The sequence below is a fragment of the Balaenoptera ricei genome, chromosome 8 (assembly GCF_028023285.1).
Source record: "Balaenoptera ricei isolate mBalRic1 chromosome 8, mBalRic1.hap2, whole genome shotgun sequence".
Taxonomy (NCBI): Eukaryota; Metazoa; Chordata; class Mammalia; order Artiodactyla; family Balaenopteridae; genus Balaenoptera; species Balaenoptera ricei.
Window position 1 is genome coordinate 71,604,549 of NC_082646.1, and position 25,170 is coordinate 71,629,718.

General features: G+C 38.1%; 1 protein-coding gene across 2 annotated transcripts in view; it reads right to left on the bottom strand.

The window, feature by feature from the left end:
* RRAS2 (RAS related 2) overlaps positions 1 to 25,170 on the bottom strand; it is a 117,670-nt gene that overhangs the window by 2,638 nt on the left and 89,862 nt on the right. For both annotated transcript variants that reach the window (XM_059931187.1, XM_059931186.1), the window contains exons 2-5: positions 13,308 to 13,395; positions 12,287 to 12,389; positions 12,006 to 12,114; positions 1,080 to 1,198 (exon numbers count right to left, since the gene is read on the bottom strand). In XM_059931187.1, coding sequence (XP_059787170.1) covers positions 1,080 to 1,198; positions 12,006 to 12,114; positions 12,287 to 12,354 — 296 coding nt within the window. In that variant the 5' untranslated portion in view covers positions 12,355 to 12,389; positions 13,308 to 13,395. The remainder of the gene's footprint in view (positions 1 to 1,079; positions 1,199 to 12,005; positions 12,115 to 12,286; positions 12,390 to 13,307; positions 13,396 to 25,170) is intronic.

Genomic DNA, 25,170 nt, shown 5'->3' on the forward strand with positions numbered 1-25,170 from the left:
CTCCCAAATCTTTTCATCTTGCAAAACTGAGACTCTGTATTCATTAAAAAATAACTGAATTTGGATTTTTAACAAAGTACTAAAAAATAAAAAGCAATCTTCTTTTCCACCCCACAAAAAGAATGCCCTAGTAACGGGCTAAGAAAAAGTACAAGTAGAAGCCCAGAGCTCAAAATGTCAATTCACCTTAGACGTACAACTAACAGGAACTAACTCCATATACCTGTCAAACTAACTAGCAGGGAAACCAGCAGATCTAAGAACAGAGGATGAAGCAGAGGCCAAGCCACCAAGACCCAAAATAATCTCACAAAACCCCACCTGCTAAAGCAACTCACTCTTTCTCACACACACCAACTCCAGCCAACCTCACTCACCACCTCCAGCTTCCTGGAACCCATTAACACTTTCTGAACCACAGAGGCCTCCTAAGCCAGCGAACAGAAAACCTCTATGAAGTCTGGATATCACACTTCATACCCTGTGGGACTGCTGAATCCCTGCTGCCTGGCTTCCTCATGGCCTGGAAGGAGTGGGCAAGAAGCAAAGCTAAGAGCACAGGCTCCGGAATCAGAGACCTGGATTTAAGTCCCAGCTCTGCCATTTAATATGTTCAAATTATTTCACCTCTCTGTACCCGTTTTCTCATGGGAGAGTAGGGGCATCACTGGGTTGTGGTGGGGATTAAATGTAGTAATACACGTGAAGCACTTAGCACAGGATCTGGCAGAGGCTACCACTCAAGTGTTAGCTGCTGTCGTCACTATCTTCACACCACCGCCACCTTTGGAAGGTGCACCAATTCTTTTCAAAATCTCTGTGTGTTCTCTACTTCAATATAATAAAATTAGGCTTTTTATGTAGGAAAAAACCAGAATTATGTACGTAATTAAAAATTGTAACATACCACGTCAAAAATGATTCCCAGAAAAGCATCACTCCTACATACAGTTTCCTCTTTCTTACAAAAAACATTTAATGGTAATTTTTTTTCTTAGTTAATTTTTTTTAAAAGCATAATGTGACTACCCATCAAGTTCAATAAATTAAAACAAACTTCTGGGATGTGTTTTGCTTACCTTATAACCCGGACAAGTTCATGGAAAGCTTGATCTACATTCATCCTAATCTTTGCTGACGCCTCCATGTATGTTACCTTAAGTTGTCGTGCTAACTGCTGTCCTTCTTCCTGCGTTACCTGAAATTTCAAGAGTTGTGTTTGAGGCACAGTATTAACAATTAGATCTGCTCCATCTACTGCTCGGCCACACACTGTACTGTTAATCCAGCCAGAGACCAAGCTGGTTTGTCTTAAGACGAACCAAGACACTTAATAGCTTAACTCATAGTGCTGAAGCCCACCTCTGCAGAAAAACTCAGAACATGACAGAAGCAAGATGTCAGCCTAGTGATTACTCAAAAAGTATTAAATACAACAGTGATAAATTCTGGGAAGTACAAGGTGCTATGAGAGTGTATAACCCTGCTGAGCAGGTCAGGGAAAGCTTCCCTGAGGAAGTGATATTTAGGTAAAGCGTATGGAATTGGGTCAGGGTGAAGAAGTATCCCTGACAAAGGAAACAGCAGGCATGAGGGCACTCCAAGTTCCAGAAACTGAAAGAAGCCCAGAGTGGCTGGAATACAGTAAGCTAAGAGAGAAAATGGCAAGAGATGAGGCTGGAGAGCAGGGCATGCCTCAAGAAGCCATGGGGTCTTCTTCACGTCTGCATTCCCCAGTACCTGGTACTTGGAAGACTCTCAATAAATACGTGGGAAAAAAATAATGAACAGGACCACAAGCCCTCACAATGCCTTCCTTACATGAAGAAATGAAGGAAGGTAGGCAGGGAAGGGTAGCATTGCTGATGACATATAAATGGTAGGCCAGAATAAGAAAAGGCTAATTGAATATTAGCCCTATATAGTCAATGCGCTATATATATTTTAAATGTAGAGGGTTGGAATAGTGATAATTACCTACAACTATTAAACTATATTACATTTATATTTATATAGTGGGGCTGAAAATTCGTATTTCTGAAAAAGTGACTTTCACTGCTGTCATTACCACAAAAGTAAACACTTATAGAAGGTGAGAAAATTACAGATGGGCAAAAAGGAAAAAAAAGAAAATTTAGGAACTTATCATCCATACAGAACCACATTCTTCTCATCTTCTTTCAATGATATACATTTTTCTCTGCAAAACAGAATCATAATTTTTGTATCTTTATCTTAGAACCTGGAACTATGCTAAACTCACTTATCTAGGTGAGTTTGTTTTGCTTTGTTTTTGTAAATGCCATAGGCTTTTCTACATAAGCAATCATGCCATTTGCTAATAAAGACAGTTTTGTTGCTTCCTTTCTGATGTGGATGTTTTTTCATTCATTTTCTGGCCTTACCTCACTGCCTGGAAGCTCCAAGACAGCAGTGGTGAGGGGGTACTTTTGACTTGTTTCTGATCTTAGGGAGAAAGCATTTGGTCTTTCACCATTAAGTAAGCTGTTGGTTGTAGGGTTTTATTACAGATGCCCTTTATCAGGTTAATAAAGTTCCTCACTATTCCATTTATAAAGAGTTTTTATCAGGAACCGATGCTGCATTTTGTCAAATTTTTTTCTTCTGCATCGGTTGAGATCATATGATCTTTCCTTTTCAGTCTGTTAATATGATAAATTATACTGATTCACTTTCGCCTGTTAAATCAACATGGCATTCCTGGAATTAACTCCACTTGAGTGATAATGCATTGTTCTTTTCATATATTGAATTCTATTTACTAAAATTTTAATTAAAAAATTTTACATCTATGTTTCTGAGAAATATTGAACTGTAGTTTTCTTATATCTTTGTCTGATTTGGTATCAGAGTAATACTGGCTTCATATAATGAGTTGGAAAGAATTCTCTCCTCTTCAATCTTCTGGAATAGTTGCAGCAAAATCAGTTTGGTAAAACTGGCCCAGTGAATCCATCTGGGCCTGGAGTTTTGAGGAAAGGTTTTTACAATAAATTGGATTTATCTTATACATATAATACTACTCAGCTTATCTATTTTTTCCTTGAGTTTGTGCCTTTCAAGGAATAGGTGTATTTCATCTAACCTGCTGAATTTATTGGTATAAAGTTGTTTATAGTATTTCCTTATTATCTTTTAAATATCTATTAAGATTTGAGGGCTTCCCTGGTGGCGCAGTGGTTGAGAATGTGCCTGCTAATGCAGGGGACACGGGTTCGAGCCCTGGTCTGGAAAGATCCCACATGCCACGGAGCAACTAAGCCCGTGAGCCACAACTACTGAGCCTGCGCGTCTGCAGCCTGTGCTCGGGAACAAGAGAGGCCGCGATAGTGAAGAGGCCCACGCACCACGATGAAGAGTGGCCCCCGCTTGCCGCAACTAGAGGAAGCCCTCACACAGAAACGAAGACCCAACACAGCCAAAAATAAATACAAAAATAAATAAATAAATAAAAGAGCCTTCCCTAAATTTATTAACAAAAGAAAAAAAAAGATTTGAAAGGATGGTTATCTCTCCCATTACTGAATTTGTCTTTTTTTTTTTTTTTTTTTACCTGATCATTCTGGCTAGATTTGTAACTTTGATCTTCTAAAAACCAGTCTTTGGTTTTTATTTACTTTTCTATGTTTTTTCTATTTTCAATTTCATTGGTTTCCATTCTTATCTTTATTATTTTACTTCTTCTGATTACTATGGTTTTAATTTGCTTTCTTTTTCTTATAGTTCTTAAGGTAGAAGCTAGTCACTGAATTGAAACCTTTTTTCTTTCCTAATACAAATATTTAATGCTATAAATTTCTCTATAGGTACTTCTTTAATAGCATCCCACAAATTTTGATATGTTGTTTTAGTTATCATTCAGCTCATAATACTTTGTAATGTCCTGTTTTTTCTTTGTACCGAGGGTAAATTAAAAGTATCTTAATTTCCTCATATTTGGAGATCTCCTAGATATCTTTGTTATTTCCAATTTAATCCCACTGTGGTCAAAGAACATACACCATCTGACTAGAATCCCTTTAACTGTATTGAGACTTGTTCTATGACCCATTCTCATTTCAAAAGATGTGTATTCTGCTGTTGTTCAGTGGAGTGTTTACTAAACGTCAGTTAGGATAAGTTGCCCAACAGTGTTGTTCAAACCATCTATATCCTTACTGATTTTCTTTCCACTTGCTCCATTACTGAAAGAGGTGCTGAAACTTCTGACTGTAACTGTTCTTCCCATTTTTGCTTTAAGAATTTTGAAGCTGTTATTCATTACATGAATGTTTAGGATTGTTAAGTCCTCTTGATGAATTAATCTCTTTATCATTATGAAATGATCCTCTTTATTCCTAGTAATAATATTTGCTCCGAAATCTACTTAGTCTGATATTTATATTGCCACTTCAACTTTTTTTTCATTAGTATTAGCATGGTATACCTTACCTCATCCTTTGTACTTTTCACCTATTTGTGTCTTTACGTTGAAAGTAGATTTCTTGCAGGGTCTTGCTTTTTATCCAGTCTGACAATGTCTGCCTTTTAATTGAGGTGTTCACACTATTTATGTTTAATGTGATTACTGATATAGTTGGGTCATCTTGAAATTTGTTTCCTAACCATCCCATTTATTCTTTGTTCTACTTATCAAAAGTTGCCTTCTTTTCGGTTAACTGTATTGTTTTTATGATTCCATTTGATCTTCTTTGTTGGCTAATAAACTATGTACCTATTATGTGATTTTTATAATTGCTTTAGAGTTTATAATATACATGTTTCACTCATCACTGTCTAATTCAAATGATATTATGTCAATCCATGTATAGTTTAAGAACCTTATAACAATAGTATGTTTCTCCCTCCTGCTCTTTTTATTATTATACCTATTACTTTAGAATATATTGTTATTATTTTTGCTTTAAACATCCAATTATGTTTTCAGGAGATTTAAATAACAATAAAAGTCATTTATATTTACCCACATAAATGGGTAAAGGTGTTCTTCATTTCTTTGTATAGATCCAGATTTCCATTCGGTATGGTTTTCCTTGTTTTTTGCATTTCTTTTAATGTAGGTCTGCCGGTAATAAATTCTTTCACTTTTTGTTTATCTGGGAGAAGTCTTGACTTCACCTTTGTTTTTGAAGTAAATTTTCAGATGAATTTTGTCTCTCAGTACCTGGAAAGATGCTGTACCACCATCTTCTTTGCATTGTCTCCTGTGAGAAACAGTGTGACTGCTGTCATCCTTATCTTTGATCCCCTGTATGCGATGTTTCTCCCCCCTCTGGTTACTTTTCAATTTTTTCTCTTTATCACTGCTTTTAAGCAATTTCATTATAATGTGCCTTGTAGTTTACTTCATATTTCTCGTGCTCAGGGTTTGTTGAGCTTTGTAAGTTTTCATCAAATTTAGAAAATTTTCAGCCATTACTTCTGCTGTTAATCCCATCCAGTGTATTTTTCATCTCAGACATTGTAGTTTTAATTTCCAGAAGTTTGATTTTGATCTTTTTACATCTTCCATGTCTCTACTTAACATATTCAATATTCAGTCTTTTCTCTAGCTTCTTGAACATATGGTATATATGGTTATAATAACCATTTTAATTTCTCTGCTCACCAACTCTATCATCTGTGTCATTTCTAGATCTGTTTCTATTCACTGTTTTTTCTCCTTACTATGGGTCCTATTTTCCTGCTTCTTTACATGCTTGGTAAGTTTTGAGTGGATGCGTGGTTACTAGATTTTTACCTATTGAGTTCCGGATAATTTGTATTCCTATAAATATTCTTGAGCTTTCTTCTGGGATGCAATTATTCGGAAAGTTTGATCCTTTCTATTGTACAGTACCAGAACAGCATTTCATCTAAGGCTAATTTTGCCCCACTACTAGAACAAAACCCTTCTCAATGCACTATTCGATACCCCAGGAATTATCAAGTTTGACACTCTGGCTGATTAGAATATTCCTGGGCCCTATTTTAGCTCAAGGTATTGTTCCCTCTAATCCTTTCAGGTAGCTTGTTCTCCTAATTTAATATTATATTCTCAAAATTCAGCACCTTCAATGCAATATCATTAGGCCATTACCTTAATGCACATATATCTAACGATTACTTCATAACAGTTTATACTCTGTTGTGTTCCGAAAGAGTGGCAGGCAGGTTCTACACAGTATTAGTATACCCAAGTTTATGTAACCTTAAAATTTACCCTGCCTCTCTTCAAAACAGCACATGTACCATAAGGCCTATGGTTTGAAATATAAATCAATCAAATCAAGCAAGCAATTAATAATAAGTAAGGAAGCCAAGTAAGAAAATAAATCTTTACAGAGCCACCAATTTAGAAAGGACAATTCCTTTTTTAAGAAAAGTTGACATAAAATTCCTTCCTACAAAAATATCCTCATGTTGTCAAAAATTCTGTTCCTTCATCCTGGGATGTCATCCCTTCTCTCCCAACTCTATACTCCTAATTTGTTTCATACTAATACTTCAAGACTCAAGCAATCAAAAACTTCTCCTTAGTGCTGTTTTTACAACAGCATCCCAGAAGGCCCATCACATCCTATAATGACCAGCAAAAAAAGTCAACACACTACACTACAATTTTTGGTTTTGTTTTCTTATTATCCCACCATTATGTCCTTTTTAGCTAAGTTGTAAGGTATATCGGGTCTTTGTACACCCAGAGCCTAGAAGAGCACATAGTAGTTATTTAATAAATATACATTAAGGAAATAGAGTATGACCAAATAAGTACATCTTGAAGTAAAAGAAAACAGATATAAAAGAAGAAAAGTAAAAATAAATTTTTGCGACATGTCAATCTTAATAAATTACTTACTTTACTAATATAAAGTAATTTGATTGGGGGAGGGAAATGTATGTCCTTAAGAATTTTGTTCTTTGTATTTCTGCTCAATTATTCTTTAGAAAGCTACCTTGCCCTATCCCACCTACATAATGTAATTCGGCCAGAGGGAAACAGCAAATGACCTATCTTTATACAATTAAGAAAAATTAATGAATTAACGGTCTAGATGATAAAACAATCCCACGGCTAAGACTGTTTATGTGCTTCATTTATTTATTTTTAAAGCATGGTCTCACATCAGTCTTCCAGGAATCGAGGTCAGCAAAGTTCATACACACATTTCTGGTCAAGAAATCTCTAACCACACATAAAGCTGCTTATGAGCTCACTGGTGTAGCATACTTTTAACGAAGAAGTAAAAATAGCATCACTACCACCAAAGGAAAAAAATATGACAAAAAGAACACCACATGTACCAAAGCCAAAACATTGTGAAGCTAGAAATCAACAGAAGATTGAAAGCTACACAAACAAGGATTTCCTAGAGGTTCCCCAACCCAGAGAATTTTACAAAGATACCAAATCCTAAGCCTGGATATTCTGGTTTAGTAGGTCTGAGTGCTACCAGAAATGTTTTGTTTTAAACAACAAAGGTGAACCTGATGCAAGAAATTCAGATTTACCATTTGGGAACCTCCAATGGGACTCAGTTCTAAGGCACAAATGAATATTTGTGAAAATCCACAATAACATGAGTTTATCTAATAATACGTATTTCTAAATAGAGAAGAGCAAAATGGGAATGATGAGAGCAATTTTATTAAACAGACTAAGTTTAATAGGAATAGAGTACAACATCTGCAATAGTCACTTAGGGATGTGTCAAGTAAATGAATAACCTAAGTTTACAGAAGCAAACCTTGTTTTGTTTTTCAAAAATATCTATTATGTAGAAAGAGTCATCATATTAATACCACATCTTGATTCACTGATGCCTTGATTCATTCATTCAGCAACTGTATATTGAGTGCATACCTTTGTTCTCTGTGCTAAGGACAAAACATGAACAAAACTAAGTGGTCAAAACTGAGAAGCCGTCATGGCGCTTACAAATCTTTTAGATGCAGACAAGGCACAAACAGGTAAGGCCAGAGAAGACCCTTACTCTATTGTTGGGGGGAGGGGGTTCTTCTTCCTGGGAGGCTGCAGGGCACATTGTGGTCAAGGTACTTACAGATAAGAGGAGTAGGGATTAATATACTTAAGTAATCTATTGTTATAAGTGTAATGGGCTCCTTTCTGGAATTAATGGTGGCCAGTAGAAATTAAGTACCTAACAAGGGGGACAGGAAAGGGAGAAACTGAGGCAAGCCAGGAGAGGTAAAAGGGGGAAAATCAAAAAAGCAAAAACAAATTTTTTTAAAAAGGCAAAAAACCATTGATTTCTAGACGAGGCTGAGTCAAGGACAAGGAACTTGAAATCAGAGCTATCATGAAGTCCACAGTCCAAGCCCACACACAGCTGCTGTATGAAATTTCAGAATCAATATGTTGTCATATTTACCTACGTTTACATTTTAGCAAGGGCAAGTAAATCATTTACCCATATTTTCTTCCTATACCTCTGACAGGATAAACAAAATGATCAATGTATCTCTAAGAGCCCAGGTATGTGGTAACACTGCCATTCAAATTCTACAGATCTCTTTTTATTTCGGTGACCTTGTTTTTTCTACTGCTCTGTTGTAAGTGCCTAGAAAGTGTTCTATAAAAAATTGGATGAATAGGTGGGTGGATGAAGCAAGTCCACAGAGATACAGAAGTCAAAAGGAAATAGGCAAAGCCTCTTCTGGCTGATCTCCCCTCCCTCATGTGTTCAGAATCTCAGGAGCAGTAGTAGGAATGCCCAGGGCTGACCCACAAATTCAAAGAACATGGGGAACTGGCATTTGCTATGTAAGAGAAAACGGGCTAGAAGCTAGAGAAAGTCCAAAGGGTAGAGCCTAAGACAAAGGCAGAAAAGAACAAGCTGATCAGCAACTAAGAGCAAGCCAGACTGGTCACTGACCTAAAGAGATGACCAAAAAGTCAGCATTTCCAAACAAGTGGAAGAAGTTATTATGAGGTGCCTGTGGCCTGTCCAGGATCAGTTGGTAGAGCAAGTAAGGGTGCCAAGGCATTACAGAACATCATCTTTAATTCTGAAGAGACTTTTAAAAGGTAAAAACCTTTAGTACAGCATCTCAATTTCAACTGCACCAAGTATGGCCCTCAAGGCTTGGAGGGGTAAGGCATGTTTGTCTTTGTACATCCAGGACACAGAATGTACACAGAAGAGAGTGTGCCTGAGCCCTAAGACACCTGAGAAAGACAAGGAAGTACCAACAAAAGGAGGTGGGAGGGGGGAGGATGCATAGGGAATGGTGTTCCAGAGCTAAGTAAACGAAGTGTTTCAAAAAGGAAAGTGTGGGTAACTGTGTCAAATGTTACATCTGCGCAAGTGGTGACCTTGACCGGGTGCTACATGCCTGCAGTCAGTGCAAACAAGAAAAAGAAAGGAAAGGAAGTAGAGAGCGAGCGTAGATAACGCTTCTAAGGAGTTTTGCTTACTAGGAGGAGCAGCAAAAAAGGTTCTCGGAGAGGAATGTGAGATTAGCTTTTGCTGTGGTTATTACTTTTTGTTTTAAAGGTGAGAGCATTGTAGCATGTTGCATGCTGATGGGAATAATCATGCAGGAGAGAAATGGAACACCTGGATGGAACAATTGCTGGGGTGATGCCCATGAGGAGGAACGGATGGGCTTCAGTGCCTATCAGAGAGGCTGGTCAGGGAGGTGAAGTTTATCCATGCAAGTGGGAGGAAGCAGAATTAATGGGGCATACGCGCCCTTAGGTTAGCGCATGTGGAGCTTGGGAACATGTAAAAATTTCTCAGTGAAATAGGAAAATACCACTCATCATCAATCTGCTGAGGATGAGGAAGGGGAAGAAAGTGTTATTAATTTAAAAATAGAAAGTAAGTAATAATCATCCAAACAAGTGGGAAATGAATAGACTAGAGAAACGTAGTAGGATTTCCAGTCAGCATTAAAGGCTCTCACATAAGAGTAATGATGATGACTTTTACGCCTGAGTGCAGGGTGAAGGAACCTAGAAAAGAGAACACAAAGCATGGGAGGAATAAAATGTTTCTTTGTGCCTATCCTTCAGAGAGGAGAATCTATAGGAATGAGCAGAAAACTAAGCAGTTTTCAGCCATTTGCTTTTCTCCCTTGGATATATATACATTTCAACTTTTCAGCATGTACATAGTACTTAATGTCTATGTATATGTTTTAAACCAGAGAAATTAAGAACTTACTCCAAGCTAATTGCTTACCTTTAAGGGGATGGAAATATTAAACTTATCATCCCCTATATTGCTTCTCTTACCACCTTGTTCTTATTTTACTCTGAAATCTATTACTTTTATAAAAAGAAAAAAACTTAGATGAAAAATTTATAAATCTATGGTAAAAACAAAGCCAAAGTGCCACAATACGTTAATATCTGCAGACAGATGGAAACCACACTCCAAATACTGGCAATCTTCAATATATAAATGACTTAAAAGTAACTCATACAGACCCCTTGCCCCCAAGCTAATCACAGCAAGACTTGTTTAGTTCTGGTGGACATACTCCCTTTCCTCTGTTCTCCCTAATCTTGCCTAAACTATAGAAGATTCCCACCTCACCCCAGGCCTACCACTTATTCCTTTACTGGAGTTACCACCATAAAAAAGTTTGAGAAAAATCACAGCAGGAAACATATCTAACTAGCATTAGATAGGGCAAGAACTGCTTGCTCCCTGCAGAGTTACTTTGCCATTATTCCCCAGATCCAATGACATCTAAAAGTGTTTCTAGTACTAGAAAGGCCTGAGAAGAGCAGTAAAAAGGTTCTACTGGGCAATATTTAATAAACATAATTAGATTCAGAAACACTGAAGGAAATGGTCCCCAAAAAATAAAATATAAATGAGAAAAAAAAAAAAAGATGGACTGTCTACTCCAGGTTTTAAGATGTGAGCAATGTCATATCCTAAATTACTTCCAACAGCTTATACTGGTTTGAAATGAAGATTGAATGTTTTCACCTTAAGTTTACAATAATTCAGATTTGAAAGAGGTCTGACAGTAAAATTCATTCTACATCAGGTAACCATTTCTAAACCTTAGCATTAGAACAATATCATTCTCTTAAGTTCATGCTTTAAACTTGGTATACCTTCAACAAAACTTTACAAATAGAGCACACAAATCAAAGATTATGTTTTAAATAATAGTTAACTACAAAATGGAAGGCTATCCTCAATGCTGTTTATCAACCAATTTTTCCTGATGTTTGCACTTTCAATCAAAATCTGTTAACACAAAAGTCTGTTAACACAAGGTTATATAAAAACAAAAGAGAACTTAAATACCAGCAAAAATTAAGTATTTAAACAATTGTATTCCAGATGTGGGATAGAGACTAAAGACCTAAAAGAAATGAAGACACCAAAAGAACCCCCAAATAATGTAGAGCCTCCATTAATTTATATCTGATCTTGTTCCTCCCCCCACAAAAAGATGAGGCCAATATTTACCAAAATGTTTTTAAAATTAAATGTGAAATAAGTGGGTAAGAACAAGTGAGTATAAACAAGCCTGCTACTAAATACTAAAAATATTATTTTCCTGCAGGTTACTGGTGTTAGAGCTGCCCATGTGTGAAGAATTAACAGAAAATTCAGTCATTAATGGGACTTAGGAAAAATCCAAATACTGTAATTTAAATCAAAGTCATTCTCTAAATGAGGTAATGTAGCATTAATACTGAATTACAGGTAAGTTTAAGAGTATCTAACTAAATTAGAGCTGTGGGTGTTACCTAAGAAATTACAACATGTGAATGGAGCTGGTGCAAATACTTGCAGGCTTATAGAGTTCACTGAAGTTCTGTATAATACGTAAAAATGTCATGTCCCCAAATCTACTTCCTTTTTATTTGTCACCTATTACAGGACCTCTATAAAATCCAGTGTGCCACACTCAGCACAGTGTTTTTGATCATGCCACTTTCTCATTAAACATATCTGTTCACTTACATGATTACAAATAATTGGCTTCCCAATAGCAAAATTCCTTCTCACCTGTCTCTGATGATCCAGATCTGCTTTATTACCAATTAAAATCATTGGAAACTCATCACGATCCTTTACTCTGAGAATCTGTCTTTGAAACTTATAGATTTCTTCAAAACTAAAAACACAAAAACAAATTAATCAATTTGGTCAACTATCAGAATTCAGAGTCCCGTGCTCCATTTACTACTTTATTACTTTTCCTTTTTCTATAAAAACAAGAATGCAAATTCAATGAAATAGTGATCTAGACATCAACAGGAGACCTACAATTGAATAGTGATACAAACCTGCCTCTATCTGTGACTGAAAAGACCAACAGGAAACCCTCGCCAGTTCTCATATACTGTTCTCTCATAGCTCCAAACTCCTCTTGTCCCGCTGTATCCAGAACTAAAGAAAAAACAAGAAATGTAATTATGTTCGTATTTTCATCTTACAAAAATGGCTTCCTCACAAGGGCAGGCCCAGTTAAACTGGGTCCTCTGGAGCACATCATACTTAGTATAATTTAAAAAATGGCATTCTCCTTTTAGTACTTTATATTCAATGCTAAAGACAAATATATTCTAATGGCAGACAGTTTCAGAGTTATCTTCATCAGTGCAGATTGATTTTGTAGTTAGAATATATTAGCATAGCAATTACAAGGTTAAGAATATCAAATACATCTAGGCAGACAGTCAGATAACCTCTGAAGTCTCTTGATGTTTACCTCCTCCATGAAAAGAACTGAAAAAGATACCTGTAAATTCAAGAAAGAAATGCTGGTCCACCCCACCCCCCAAATACCATACTGAATGTACAGATGCTAATGTATTTCTTGATCTCTGTGAATAAAAGAATCATAAAAGTTAAAAGAACAGGGCTTCCTTTTGTGGAGGGGTGAAAAGTTTAGCCAAGCACAAAACACTGTTTGCTAAGGCCTCTGTGCTATAAACTCTAAGCAAGTTAGCAAATATTGAAGCTTTTCTATATTTACTTCACCCATTTCAGCCTTCATCAAAAGGTAGGAAGAGCCGAAACCTCATGTTTTTTCCAAATGTCCCAACAAACACAACTTCAGCAAGTTACAGTGACGTGACCAATTTCACCAGAACAAGCTCAATCCAATTACTGTTTTACATAACATTTACTGAGGAATATTTAAATTGCCTAATATGCAGATTCATCAACCAAAACTAATGAAAGAGATGGGCTTATATTCAAGATCATCTAACATTTCAACTGTAGTATTTAACCTAGCAAAACATCAAAGCTTACTTTTAAAAATATGTTACGTGAACCATCAAATAAAGGAAGATTACTTACTATCTAGTCGGGCTGCCCGGTCATCTATCACGCACTGCTTTGTGTAGGAATCCTCGATGGTTGGATCATAATCCGTTACAAAATAGGACTGTAAGAAAAAGAACCTTATTTTAAAATTTATCTTTACTTGCCCAAGTACCAATGTAACTTTATCCAGAATTAATCAAAATATTTTCATTGTATTAAGGTTTATCCTACTATGTTAATTCCCCATTAAATGAAGTCTATTCAGAGCAGGTTTCAAGTAGAGAAAGGGTACTAAATATCTCTGAATTTTCATCTGAAATATGCAAGAAGACTGTAAAAGATCTACTGCAGTTTTTCTTTTCATAATTAACTTATATACACCTAAGACTCTAGATCTCAAATTCCAGAAAAACTAGAAAAACACAGTAAGCTATAATTCAGGTCTATCTGCAACCCGATGGCAGGCATCAGTCCTTAGAACAAAGTAGTTTGAAACAAACAGGATAACACGAAGTCTGCCTGATTCAATGCCTCATCTTCTTTTCTCCACTTTTCGCACACCTTGTCTTAGAGTTCCCTTTCAGCTGCCTTGTGTATTATCCTAAGGAAATGATTTCAGGATTTTTTTTCATCTTTGTGGATCTCAAACTTATTCTTTCACTAATATTTTTGTTAGTTTTTCATCTTAACTTCTATTTCTTCTTCTGTTAGCAAAGCCACCCAACTATTATCTTATGATATCATCACCAGAAGGAGGACAGTTAAGGTAGCAGACAGAGTAAGAAGGGAAGAGTCTTAGCGAACCACTTAATGTTTGTATGTTACATTTCACAATCTTTTTTTAAAGGTTTTAGAAAAAAAACAGAAACAAGAATCTGAAAGACAACTTATTTCCCCCTTCATACAGAAGGGCACTAACTAGGATACTGACATCAGTTCTGAGTATCTCCTTCGCTCTGTCCCTCTTGACTGACTTCCTCACAGCCTATTTTGCCACTAGCTCATTACAAAATCTGAGGGATGACTTGGAAGAAGGCAGCTTAATGCTAGGGACAGGCGCCAAAGGTGTTCAGTCATTCTTCAGGCAAGGGCTCCTGGAAGCTGGACCTGCTGGCTCCAGAGACACATCATTCTTAAGTGACAACCCCTGCATGGTGAGCTGTGCAAACACCAGAAAGCTACTCAGAAGTAGGCACTCTGAACAGGGCAGCAAAGAAACTCCTGGTTTGGCGGCGGGAGGGAGACTGATCTGCTTGCTACCATGACTCTACATATTTATTTTATTTGTGAATGACACTTTCTGTTTTTTATTTATATTTTTGGATTAACTTTAATTACAGAATTCGGCATCCATAATCCTATTTCCTTTTTGATGGCTTCATTTAAATGCATGATTTATTAAACAACGTCTATTGAAAACAAAAACATTTACCAACAGGAGCAGCTTTGAGTAGAAAGCCATCTCCATCACCACCCCATCCCCATTCAAAAATACACAGACATCAAAACAATCCTGAACTGACTTTCTGGCACCCACACCTCTTCAAAAAGTAAATACAACTGGCAATAACAATATTCTTTGTATCCACTACTCTAAACAACACAAAACAGCAGTCTTTCACCAAGCAAGCTGGATAAAGCATGCTATTTATATCTTAAGATTAGTTTCCTGAAACATGTTTCTCCATAGTAATCTGACACTTCTTGCCATGCTTTCATCTTGTAAAACCTAAGTTTCATTGACTACTCCCAAGTTATGCCTAAATGTGCCAAAATGTCCCTCCCACTTTGTCTGAAAACACAATGGACAAATATTAAATATATTTTTTCAAATGTCCAAGTCATGTATAATAGCTAGAACTCTTTCAATGTGACGGGTTTTTTTGCATTGTGATACCAAATTTTAAAAAATAACACATATAGAGGATTGTTGGTTTAAGCAACTTAGAGGGCAATTAAAATAAACTGTTTTTCCTTTCTGTGACTGTGGAAGTTTCATATTTTCTTTGGATGTCTTAGCTCTTGAAATACAATCTTAATGTTATAAGAATTTTGCCACTTCACTAACACTGGCATGCATTTATTCCACTCATTAATTTTTTTTTAAATGTTAACTTTTAAATGTGTAGATACTCTTTTATTTATTTATTTATTTATTTATTTATTTATTTATTTATTTATTTATTTATTTATGGCTGTGTTGGGTCTTCGTTTCTGTGCAAGGGCTTTCTCTAGTTGCGGCAAGCGGGGGCCACTCTTCATCGCGGTGCGCGGGCCTCTCACCGTCACGGCCTCTCCCGTTGCGGAGCACAGGCTCCAGACGCGCAGGCTCAGTAATCGTGGCTCACGGGCCCAGCCGCTCCGTGGCATGCGGGATCTTCCCAGACCAGGGCTCGAACCCGTGTGCCCCCTGCATTGGCAGGCAGATTCTCAACCACTGCGCCACCAGGGAAGCCCTCCACTCATTAATTTTTAAGACAAATTAATTGTTGGAATTTCTGGATATTTAGGTCTACATTTCATCTGTGTTGTGTCCTATTTTCAAAATTTGTAGAGACCTTGCTACATACCGATTTTAAAGAGCCATCCTCACTGAGAGCATCATCCTCCCTCATAAAGATCCATCTTAAGGAACATTACTCTGAGGCCTGACTGTCACAGAATCAAAGATCCCTTTCCCTCTCACAATTCTAATAAGCCACAGGTTATAATGTGCCTAAAAACAGCAACCATCGTGTGCAGCTAAGAAAGATAACCATTACCTCCTACCACAAAGACATAACATTTTTGTTACTTAAACCTGGGCCCCAGATATTTGAGGCAGCAGATCACCAACAAGAAATCAGTCTCTGATGATGGGCAGTCCTGGATTTAATTCTAACTCTGCTACCTTCTAGCTGTGGAACCTAAGGTAAGTTACTTTACCTCTTTAACCTTCAGCATCTGTAAAACAGGATAGTAACAAAACCCCATGGAACAGATAAAATGAAGTAATGAATATAAAGCGCCAAGACATGCTGATGATTAATAAATGTTAGTCAGTGTACTGTTTTTGTCATGTAATAAAATGGTATGAACTAACATTTTTATTCAAGTAAAAAGATGTGCTAATACCAGGAACAGCTGTTATAATTCCAATCCTAGTTATACCACAGACCAAACTTGGTATCCAAAATGTTGTGTATCAAGATAAAAGCTCCCCGTCTGGAGTTCTGGAAATATTTTTTGGGTCTGAGCAGTAATTACACAAGTATATACATATGTAAAAACTCATCAAGCAGCACATTTAAGATGTGTGCACTTTTTTGTACATATACAAATTGTACCTCTATAAAATGCATGAATGGTTCCCCACTGCTTATAGGATTCAGCCCTTTCTTTACACAGTTCACAAAGCCCTCCAGTTTGATGTGTGTTGCTCACCATTCAAAGTGTTATTTTTCACGACCTGAAACCCTTCTGCTGATTGCTCTTGCTCTTGGTTTCATGCATTTGTTCAACAATTATTTATGGGGCATCCCAAGGACAAGGTCCTTACTTTCACAGAACCCACTGTTTTTTACACATCTAGCAATTGTGCTGTGACTGGGGGCAAGGGGAATGGGGAGTATTAATCGTATTGGCCAAAGAACAGAAACAGCATGAAATGCGACTAACATGCTTGTTCAGAAGGTAACAAAATTTAAGCAGTTAATACTGCAGTCATACATAGGAACTATGTGTACAATTCACTTATAAACATAGAGCCCCAGCAATTTGCCTGAAAACAGTCTCTCTCCTGAAATTGAAAAAAGCTACCAACCACAGCCCAGAAAGGATATTTTGTAGCAGAAAGCAAGAAAAAAAACCCAAAACACAGCACTGCATTGTGGAAGACAGTAGAGGCTCAGGCAAAGGCAGGAAAGCACAGTGGACAAGAGTTCAGTCCACTGAAAGGGGTAATGAGGGTCGGGGGTGGAGAAAGTAATGTGCTTTCCTGAAAACACAGGAAAGGATGCATGGAGAAGAATCTCAGCCAGAAAGAAATGGAATGCCTCCTTTCAATGAGTGGGATGCCTTCCAGGTAGTAAGAAGGGCAAATGTGGACCTAAGTCTCTTTAAGGTTGTTAGGACTTATGGAGAAAAGTTTAAGATTAGGGAAGCTGTCCCATTCAGACAGGGAGACTTTCCCTGATAAACTCTGATCTGAGTAGGGTTGTCCAAAGCTCTCAGTAACAGAATAGTGATAGCTGGGAATGCTATTCCTGCATATATGCCACTAGGTTGCACAACAGGAGCTCTGCTTGGCTTAAGAGAATTGCCACTTCGTTCTCTTCCCATTCAAAGAAGTTGCCTTAAGGAAGATAAGGAGGAGCCCAGGGAGGAAAGAGAATAAGCTGAGGCAACTTCTGCATTTAGTGGGCAGGAGTGACAAGTCACTCTCTCCAGACACCGAGCTGCTGGTGAAAGTGTAGTTCCCAAGCACTGCCACAGAGCGGTGCCTGGTCTACACTTTGGGTTGGGTAATTTACTGGAGATTCTGGGAAACTCAGTAAATCCAGCTCACTGGTTAAAGTCCACCACCTTCGCATATAAAAAGGACAGGAGGTTAGACCTAAGGTGCCACTGGGGAGCTGTAAACAAATGACAGGGCATTTCTGAACACAGCACGATTCTTAGGAGTCCTCTAAACACATAGGAAAGAAGAGGGGAAAGGGAGAGAGCAGAGGAAGGAAACTGGTTAAACAGTATGGGAAAACCTTGACAACTACTGAATCTGGGTAATGTGTATACGAGTGTATATTATACTATTCTCTCTACTTTTGCATATATTATTTTAAAAAATTTAAATCTGGTGGTAGCACATTAAATACTACAGGAAGGGTCAAATCAAGGGAAGAATAAACTGGATCGTTTTTAGTCCTGAGCTTTCACCTCACTCTACTCAAGACCAACTAACTCACCTAGAAAGTTGAATTTTTTTTCTTGGCCAGACTATTTTGCAGTCCTCTTTATGTTTTACATTTTCACTTTGATTGTCCATGCTTCCCCCAACCCGACTAGAATATAAGATCCATGAGGACAGAGATTTTTGTCAGAGGTAGAGTGACTTGCCTAATGTTTAAAGAGCAAATCACCAGCAGATCCAGCACTAAAAGCAAGGTTTCCAGGCTTTTGGCCAATGTTCCTTCTGCTCTACTCACCCTGACTCTCTGGAGTTAAAGTACACTCATACGCACCCTCCATTCCTGCTTCCACTGATCCCATTTTAAACAAATGAAATATTCTCCATCACAGTAACAGGAGTCATCATTTATAGAGCATTTGTTATGTGGCAAGCAGTTTATAACTGATACATATAAAATTTTCCCAATTAATTTTCACAATGATCCTTTAGATATATATTTCCCTCTTAACAGATTTTTTTTTTAAATGAGGCACAGAATTATGTTACCTCTTCCAGGTCACACAGCTAATAAGGAGAAGAACTACAATTTAAGTTCAGCTCTTATCCTCATGAATGTTTCAGAATTCCTGCTATTTAATATAATTCATAAAATTTCAAATCTTTCATTCCTTTATTGGCCTGTAAATAAGGAGTAAAAGTACCATGAAAAATAAGGAACAAGGAAAACCAAGACTAACAACTTCATGTTCCTTTCTTACCTTTCTTGAGATCCTGCTCACCTCTCCCTTTTCCCCCAAGCGACACACAGAACCCAGGTCATGAAACATTCTAGACACAAAATTCTGTGGCTCTCTGGCTCCTCTCCACTTTAAGTCAGTATTTTCCTATTATTATTTCTAGCCACAAAACCTTTATTGTTTTTTAAATTATGATAAAATAAACCCAAACATGAGGTTTTAGGAGGGCTTGCTTTCTATTAATACATGCATTTATAAAGTCTTCACTAGAAGCAGCAGGATGAGAAGAAAACGTATGGGCTACGGAGTTTGAGAGAACTGAAATTCAAACACAGATGCCATTCTACTTCCTCTTAGTTTGATTAACATCTCTAAAGCCCATTTTCTCAACAGAAAAGAGTGAGAACAGGGCTAATTTAAGGAGGGCATATTCCAGTGTCCACTTCAGATGTGGCACTGAAGGATAATGGAAAAGGAAACCCAGAAGGCAGAAAGTGGGCACAAGGAAGGGGGATGGTGAAGGGTTAGGGCTGCTCACAGAGCTGCCCCGAGGGACTGAACAGCTGCGATCACCAGTGATGCTGTGTGTGCACCACTCCTCTTCCTGCTTATCCCGGCCCATTCCACCACTGGATCTTGGTGTGCAGCCGCCAGGGAGGCAGCAGAGTGAAGTGGGAAGAGCCTGAGGTGTGAGTCACCGACCAGGATACAACTCTACCACCTTTACCAGATGCGGGAAACTGGAGCACCTCATTTAATCTGCCTGAACCTCAGTTTCCTTGTCTGTAAGGTGGAAATAATACTAACCTTGCCGGATTGTTGTAAAAAGTAAAAATAATGTATGTGGAGTATTTTTACAGCACAGCCTATGATACACAGTAAGCCTTAAGTTATAGCTAATGAAGCCCAAACCACATCTTACTTTCTTTGCAAGGCCTCCAGTACTCCAACCAGAAAATGATCTCGGTATGCTCTGAATTCCTCTTACCCTTAAGGTGATGATAGTCTGGGTTTTCCCAACTTCAAACAGTCTACCTTATCATTAAAAGTTGTGACTTGGAAAATACGTATATCAAGGTTTACGTATACCATGTAATTGGTACTTAAAATTTCCTTTATAATTGCTCATCTTTTCATGTATGTGTATATATGAAGATATAAATGAAACACTGAGCTAATAAACTCAACAGGTTATAAGCATAAAACGTTCCTTCAAAGCTCTTCTATGCGCAAGTTCTTCCTTGCACCTGAATGAAATCTAAGGCAAATCTCCTAATTTTTTCCAATCATTCTTCAATTATAAATAGTTGTTCAATTACTTTCAACCCCAAGAACATTGTGATTTCAATAATTAAGATGTCTATACAGATGGCTAGTAGGCACATGAAAAGATGCTCAGTGTCACTAATTATTAGAGAAATGCAAATCAAAACCACAATGAGGTACCACCTCACACAGGTCAGAATGGCCATCATTAAAAAGTCTACAAATAACAAATGCAAATAAACATAGAAACAAACCTAAATGTCCATCGACAAATGAATGGATAAAAAAGATGTGGTACATATATACAATGGAATACTACTCAGCCATTAAAAAAAGAATGAAATAATGCCATTTGCAGCAACATGGATACAACTGGAGATTATCATACTAAGTGAAGTAAGAAAGAGAAAGACAAATACCATGTGATATCAATTATATGTGTAAGCTAAAATATGGCACAAAGGAACCTATCTACAAAACAGAAACAGACTCATAGACACAGAGATCAGACTTGTGGTTGCCAAGGGGGAGGGGGGAGGGGGGTAAAGAGAGGGATGGACTGGGAGTTTGGGGTTGGTAGATGCAAACTATTACATTTAGAATGGGTAAACAACAAGGTTCTAATGTATAGCACAGGGAACTATATTCAATATCCTGTGATAAACCATAATGGAAAAGAATATTAAAAAAGAATGTATGTATGTGTATAACTGAGTCACTTTGCTGTACAGCAGAGATTGGCACAGCACTGTAAATCAACTATACTTCAATTTAAAAAAACTGAAAAAAAAGAAAAAACATAATAATTAAGATTTCTAGTACAGCGTCTTAATTGCATTAGTCAATACTCATCTAAATTAAAGTTTCTTTCTCCCCTTTCTACACAGAGCTGAGACGTCTGCGATTGGACAGGGGTGTGGGGATAGTTAAGACCAGTCATCTTCTCTCTTTCCCCATATTATTATGCATCTTTTCTGCCCCCAGCAAGGCTGCCTCTGCTCTGGCTCCTTAAGGGCTGGAGCTGAAGGAGTGAGGAGAAGTAAGGGGGCTCGAAAAGACCACACCAATGAAATCTGATGTCCATGCTAACTTTCTCATGAGGGCCTACGGGCTTCCTGGAAGAGTACACCAGTGAGACCCTCCACGTGCAATTCCCAGGACATGAGTGAGTCCTGGCCATTTACACTTCCAACTCTCAATCCTTGGGGTTCCCATGGGCACCTCCCGATTCACAGCATCTTCTAGGTAGCCACGCACAGTGTCTCTTTTTAGAAGGCTTTTTAAGCTGGTTTCATCCAGAAACTCAGGGAAACCTACTGTCTTTCAAAGTGCATATTGCTAACTAAACAGCCCTCTTCCTTTCTCTCTGCTATCAATCCACAGATTCACATACTAATCCTTATGCTCTCCAAACACCTGGGGATACATGTCAAGTTCTCAGAATGATTCTATTAGAGCTTCCCCCATCATTAGGCTTCAATGAAGGGGGCTTAGGAGAAGCATCCTCTCCTCTCTGCTGAGTGTGGAGGCGGGAAAGGACAAAGAACACACAGCACACTGACAGCTCTCTCCAAAAAACATCCTTGTCTCAGAACCCTTAACTCTCCACACTTTTACTTCCTGGAGATAAAGCATGGGCTAAATGTGCAATAGCAATTTAAGGCCACCTTCTATGCAAGTCCTTGAAATATGAGAGTCACTTGGCAACTACTGCTTTATTCCCAGCCTTTGGGGCTTCAAGAGAAACTAAAATAGGTTAGAGTTCCAGTTAAAATCCTGTTATATATGTCCAACTAGATTTGATGAATCCAAGGCCTACCTCACGCCTTTCAGAACTTCTTTGGCATTAAGCAAGGTACTCTGCACAAACATAGTGAGAGCCTCAAAATATTTTCTGCTGGAAAACCCAGTAATTATGAAGATCATAATGAGGAGTTAGGAATTAATTTCCAAGAGCACTATAAGGACCTGGTTAGCTATCAGGAGCCTCTGTTTGCTAAAACAGGAGCCGTGCAAATTCCTCTGGTAACACTAGAGAAGACTACAGCAACTTCAGGCAGCTGTGAGCCAGAGTCGGGCGCTTCCTGGTGTCACTTTTTAACAGCAGCTGTCAAGTCACAGAGAACCTTTGTTCCCTGCAACACCCTCCCTTACTTTCATGTCAAGTGTTTCCAATATGCTTGATATTCCTTCACTCAAGTACATATTTTTTTCCTGATTGAAATGAGTATTTCATTTAATCTAACATGCATAATTACAGAGATCTCCATAATTTATCCTCCAGAACTCTAATGCAGAATAATAAAAGCTACCCTAAACCCTGTAATCTTTTAGCGTCTTTTTAACAAAACTTAGGCCTTCAGTCAATGTTGCTGTCTCAGACTGTCTAAAGCCACCATGTGCACCTTTCATGTGACTTCTGTGCAATCTCAGCGATAATATACATACCTCAAGAAAAGTAACTGCTTGCAAATCAATGGGTCTAGTATGCACTAAGAAAAGTACAGTACGAAGTCAACTTACAAACTGGATCTATTACAAAAGTTTGTTTCTAAAGTCAGTTATTTGGTGCTCATTTTCCCAGGGGAAAACTGTTCTAATCTGTGTTTAGGTCCATAGGCCAGACCACAAAAACTACCGTTGAAATTTGGTCCTGAGCCACTATTAACCCTGAGTCTAACCTCTGAAGCAGAGTCGTCTGGCCCAAGAAGAGTTTTGTTTCCTTTCCCAGAGTACAGAGCCAGCCAAAGCTACGCTTATAAGGAGGAAAAGCTTGTCTTGGGGCACCCCTTGTACACCCAGCCTCCTCATTCTGCCCCAACTCCCCACTACTACACTCTTACCCTAGCTCTCACCCAGAGGCACCAGGTAGACAATTATCGGTCCAAGTGAGAGCACACTGCAGCATGAGACAGCTCACCCCAGCCCTGCAAATGCTTGCTCTTTTTCAAAAGCAAAATTCTAAACCAAAATGAACCTTCAGTAACATTTTTACCTCCGGTTCAAAAAGAAAAAGAAAAGCTTCAGACTCTGTGAAGGGAAAATTATTCTGGGGGGGGTAAACCGCCATTTCATGATGCCAGCTCCCTGTATTCTTCACAGCTTTCATCCTTCCAAACCCACAGGCTTTAAAAGGAGAGAAGAAAAGAGAAAGGTTGTCCTCTTTCCACTTTCCCTGCCCTCCACCACCCTACAACTTGTAAAGCTAACCTATGGGGTAGACAAGATCACACAACATTTTCCATTCACAATGCCAGTGAGTGATTTTCAAAACTGTCAACAAGAGGGAAAGGGCTGCCACAGCTACAGCCACGATTCATGTATACCAACTATTTGCATGTAAGTCAAGCTTGACTCAGGAGCTACCTACATAACTAGACAGTCATGTCTAGTTAATGTCTAATGTTGGCATAATATTTACAAACCGTTGAGCAACAATAAGCCAGTGGCCTCTATCATGTAGCATGATAAAGTTTATTTCACTTCCTTGAACTTAATAGTTGTTTGCTCTCATCCCCATTACTGTAGTCTTATACAGATAACATATAAAGCCTACAGGAAGTTTTAAGGATAAGAACTAACAATTTTTTAAAAGCACAATGATAATTAGCGCAGAAAGAGTAATAGATAAACAAAGAGGGCCATATAAGCCTGTGTATCATATGTACCTCACACCATCCCCATGGGAAATCTGAGTAAATCTGACATTCCCTTTTTCACACCAAGGCACAAGTCTTGTGTCTTTCAGTTCTTGCCTTGACTGAACCTTGCACTCCTAGGGAGTTTCCACACCCACCCCATCTTTTCCATCCCCATAGCTATTACCTTAGTTAAGTTAGCCTTTCTTACCTCTACCTCATGTGGACCACGGCTGCCTAAACAACATTATGCTGCCCTCAGTGGGACACTTTAGATGAACGAGGCTGCCCCTAACCTCTAGGGGCACAAAACTGTCCAGGCTTAACCTGGGTCCCATCTCTGCATCCTTCCTTTCCATACCAGGGTCCTCCCCACACTGGAGTCCCTTAGGTCCTCTCTGCAGGCTCAGCCCCACCACACAGACCTGAGGACCAGTATCAGCTTCAGGCAAGAAACATTTTCAACTGTTACAAGATCTACATTCAGAGTCTCAGCTTTGTTAGCTTTGTTACTCGTCTGACCTTGGCACGATACTACAATGCTGATAACTGCTTCTATTTTACTCCCAAACCCCAATATCACCATTTCTCCTCCCTTTTAATAGACTTTCCCAATCAACATGTGTTCCAGCTCTTATAATTGGGTTTCTTCTACTCTGAACTCTTTTCTTATAATAATCTGCTAAGTAACTCAGGCCCTTCCTAGAACGAGGGCCACATTTTTGTTTGTTTGTTTGCTTTTAAGAGCATTATTGGGATATAATTCACATACCATAAAATTCACCCATTTAAAGTAGACTATTCAATAGTTTTTATTAACTTACAAGGTTATGCAGCCGCCATCACTATCTAATTCCAGAACACTTTCACCACCCCAAAAAGGAATCCTATACCCATTAGCAGTAATTTCCCATTTCCCCCATCCCCTCCCATTCCTATGGCCACTAAACGACTAATCTACTTTCTGTCTCTATAGGCTTGCCTGTTAGGGACATTTCATATAAATGGAATCATACAATATGTGACCTTTTGTCTCTGGCTTTTTCCACTTAGCATAATGTTTTCAATGTTCATCCAAGTTGTAGCATGTATCAGTACTTCATTTCTCATTCCTTTTTATGATATGCCATTATATGGATATATACCATACTATATTTATCCATTCATCAGGTAATGGACATTCAGGTTGCTTCCACATTTTGGCTATTATGAACAATACTGCCATGACCATTCATGTACAGTCTTTTGTGTGAACATATGTTTTTGTTTTTCTTGGACATATAACTAGTAGTGGAATGGCTGAATCATATGGTAACTCTATGTTTAACTTTTTGAGGAACAGCCAAACTGTTTCCCAAAGTGGCTGT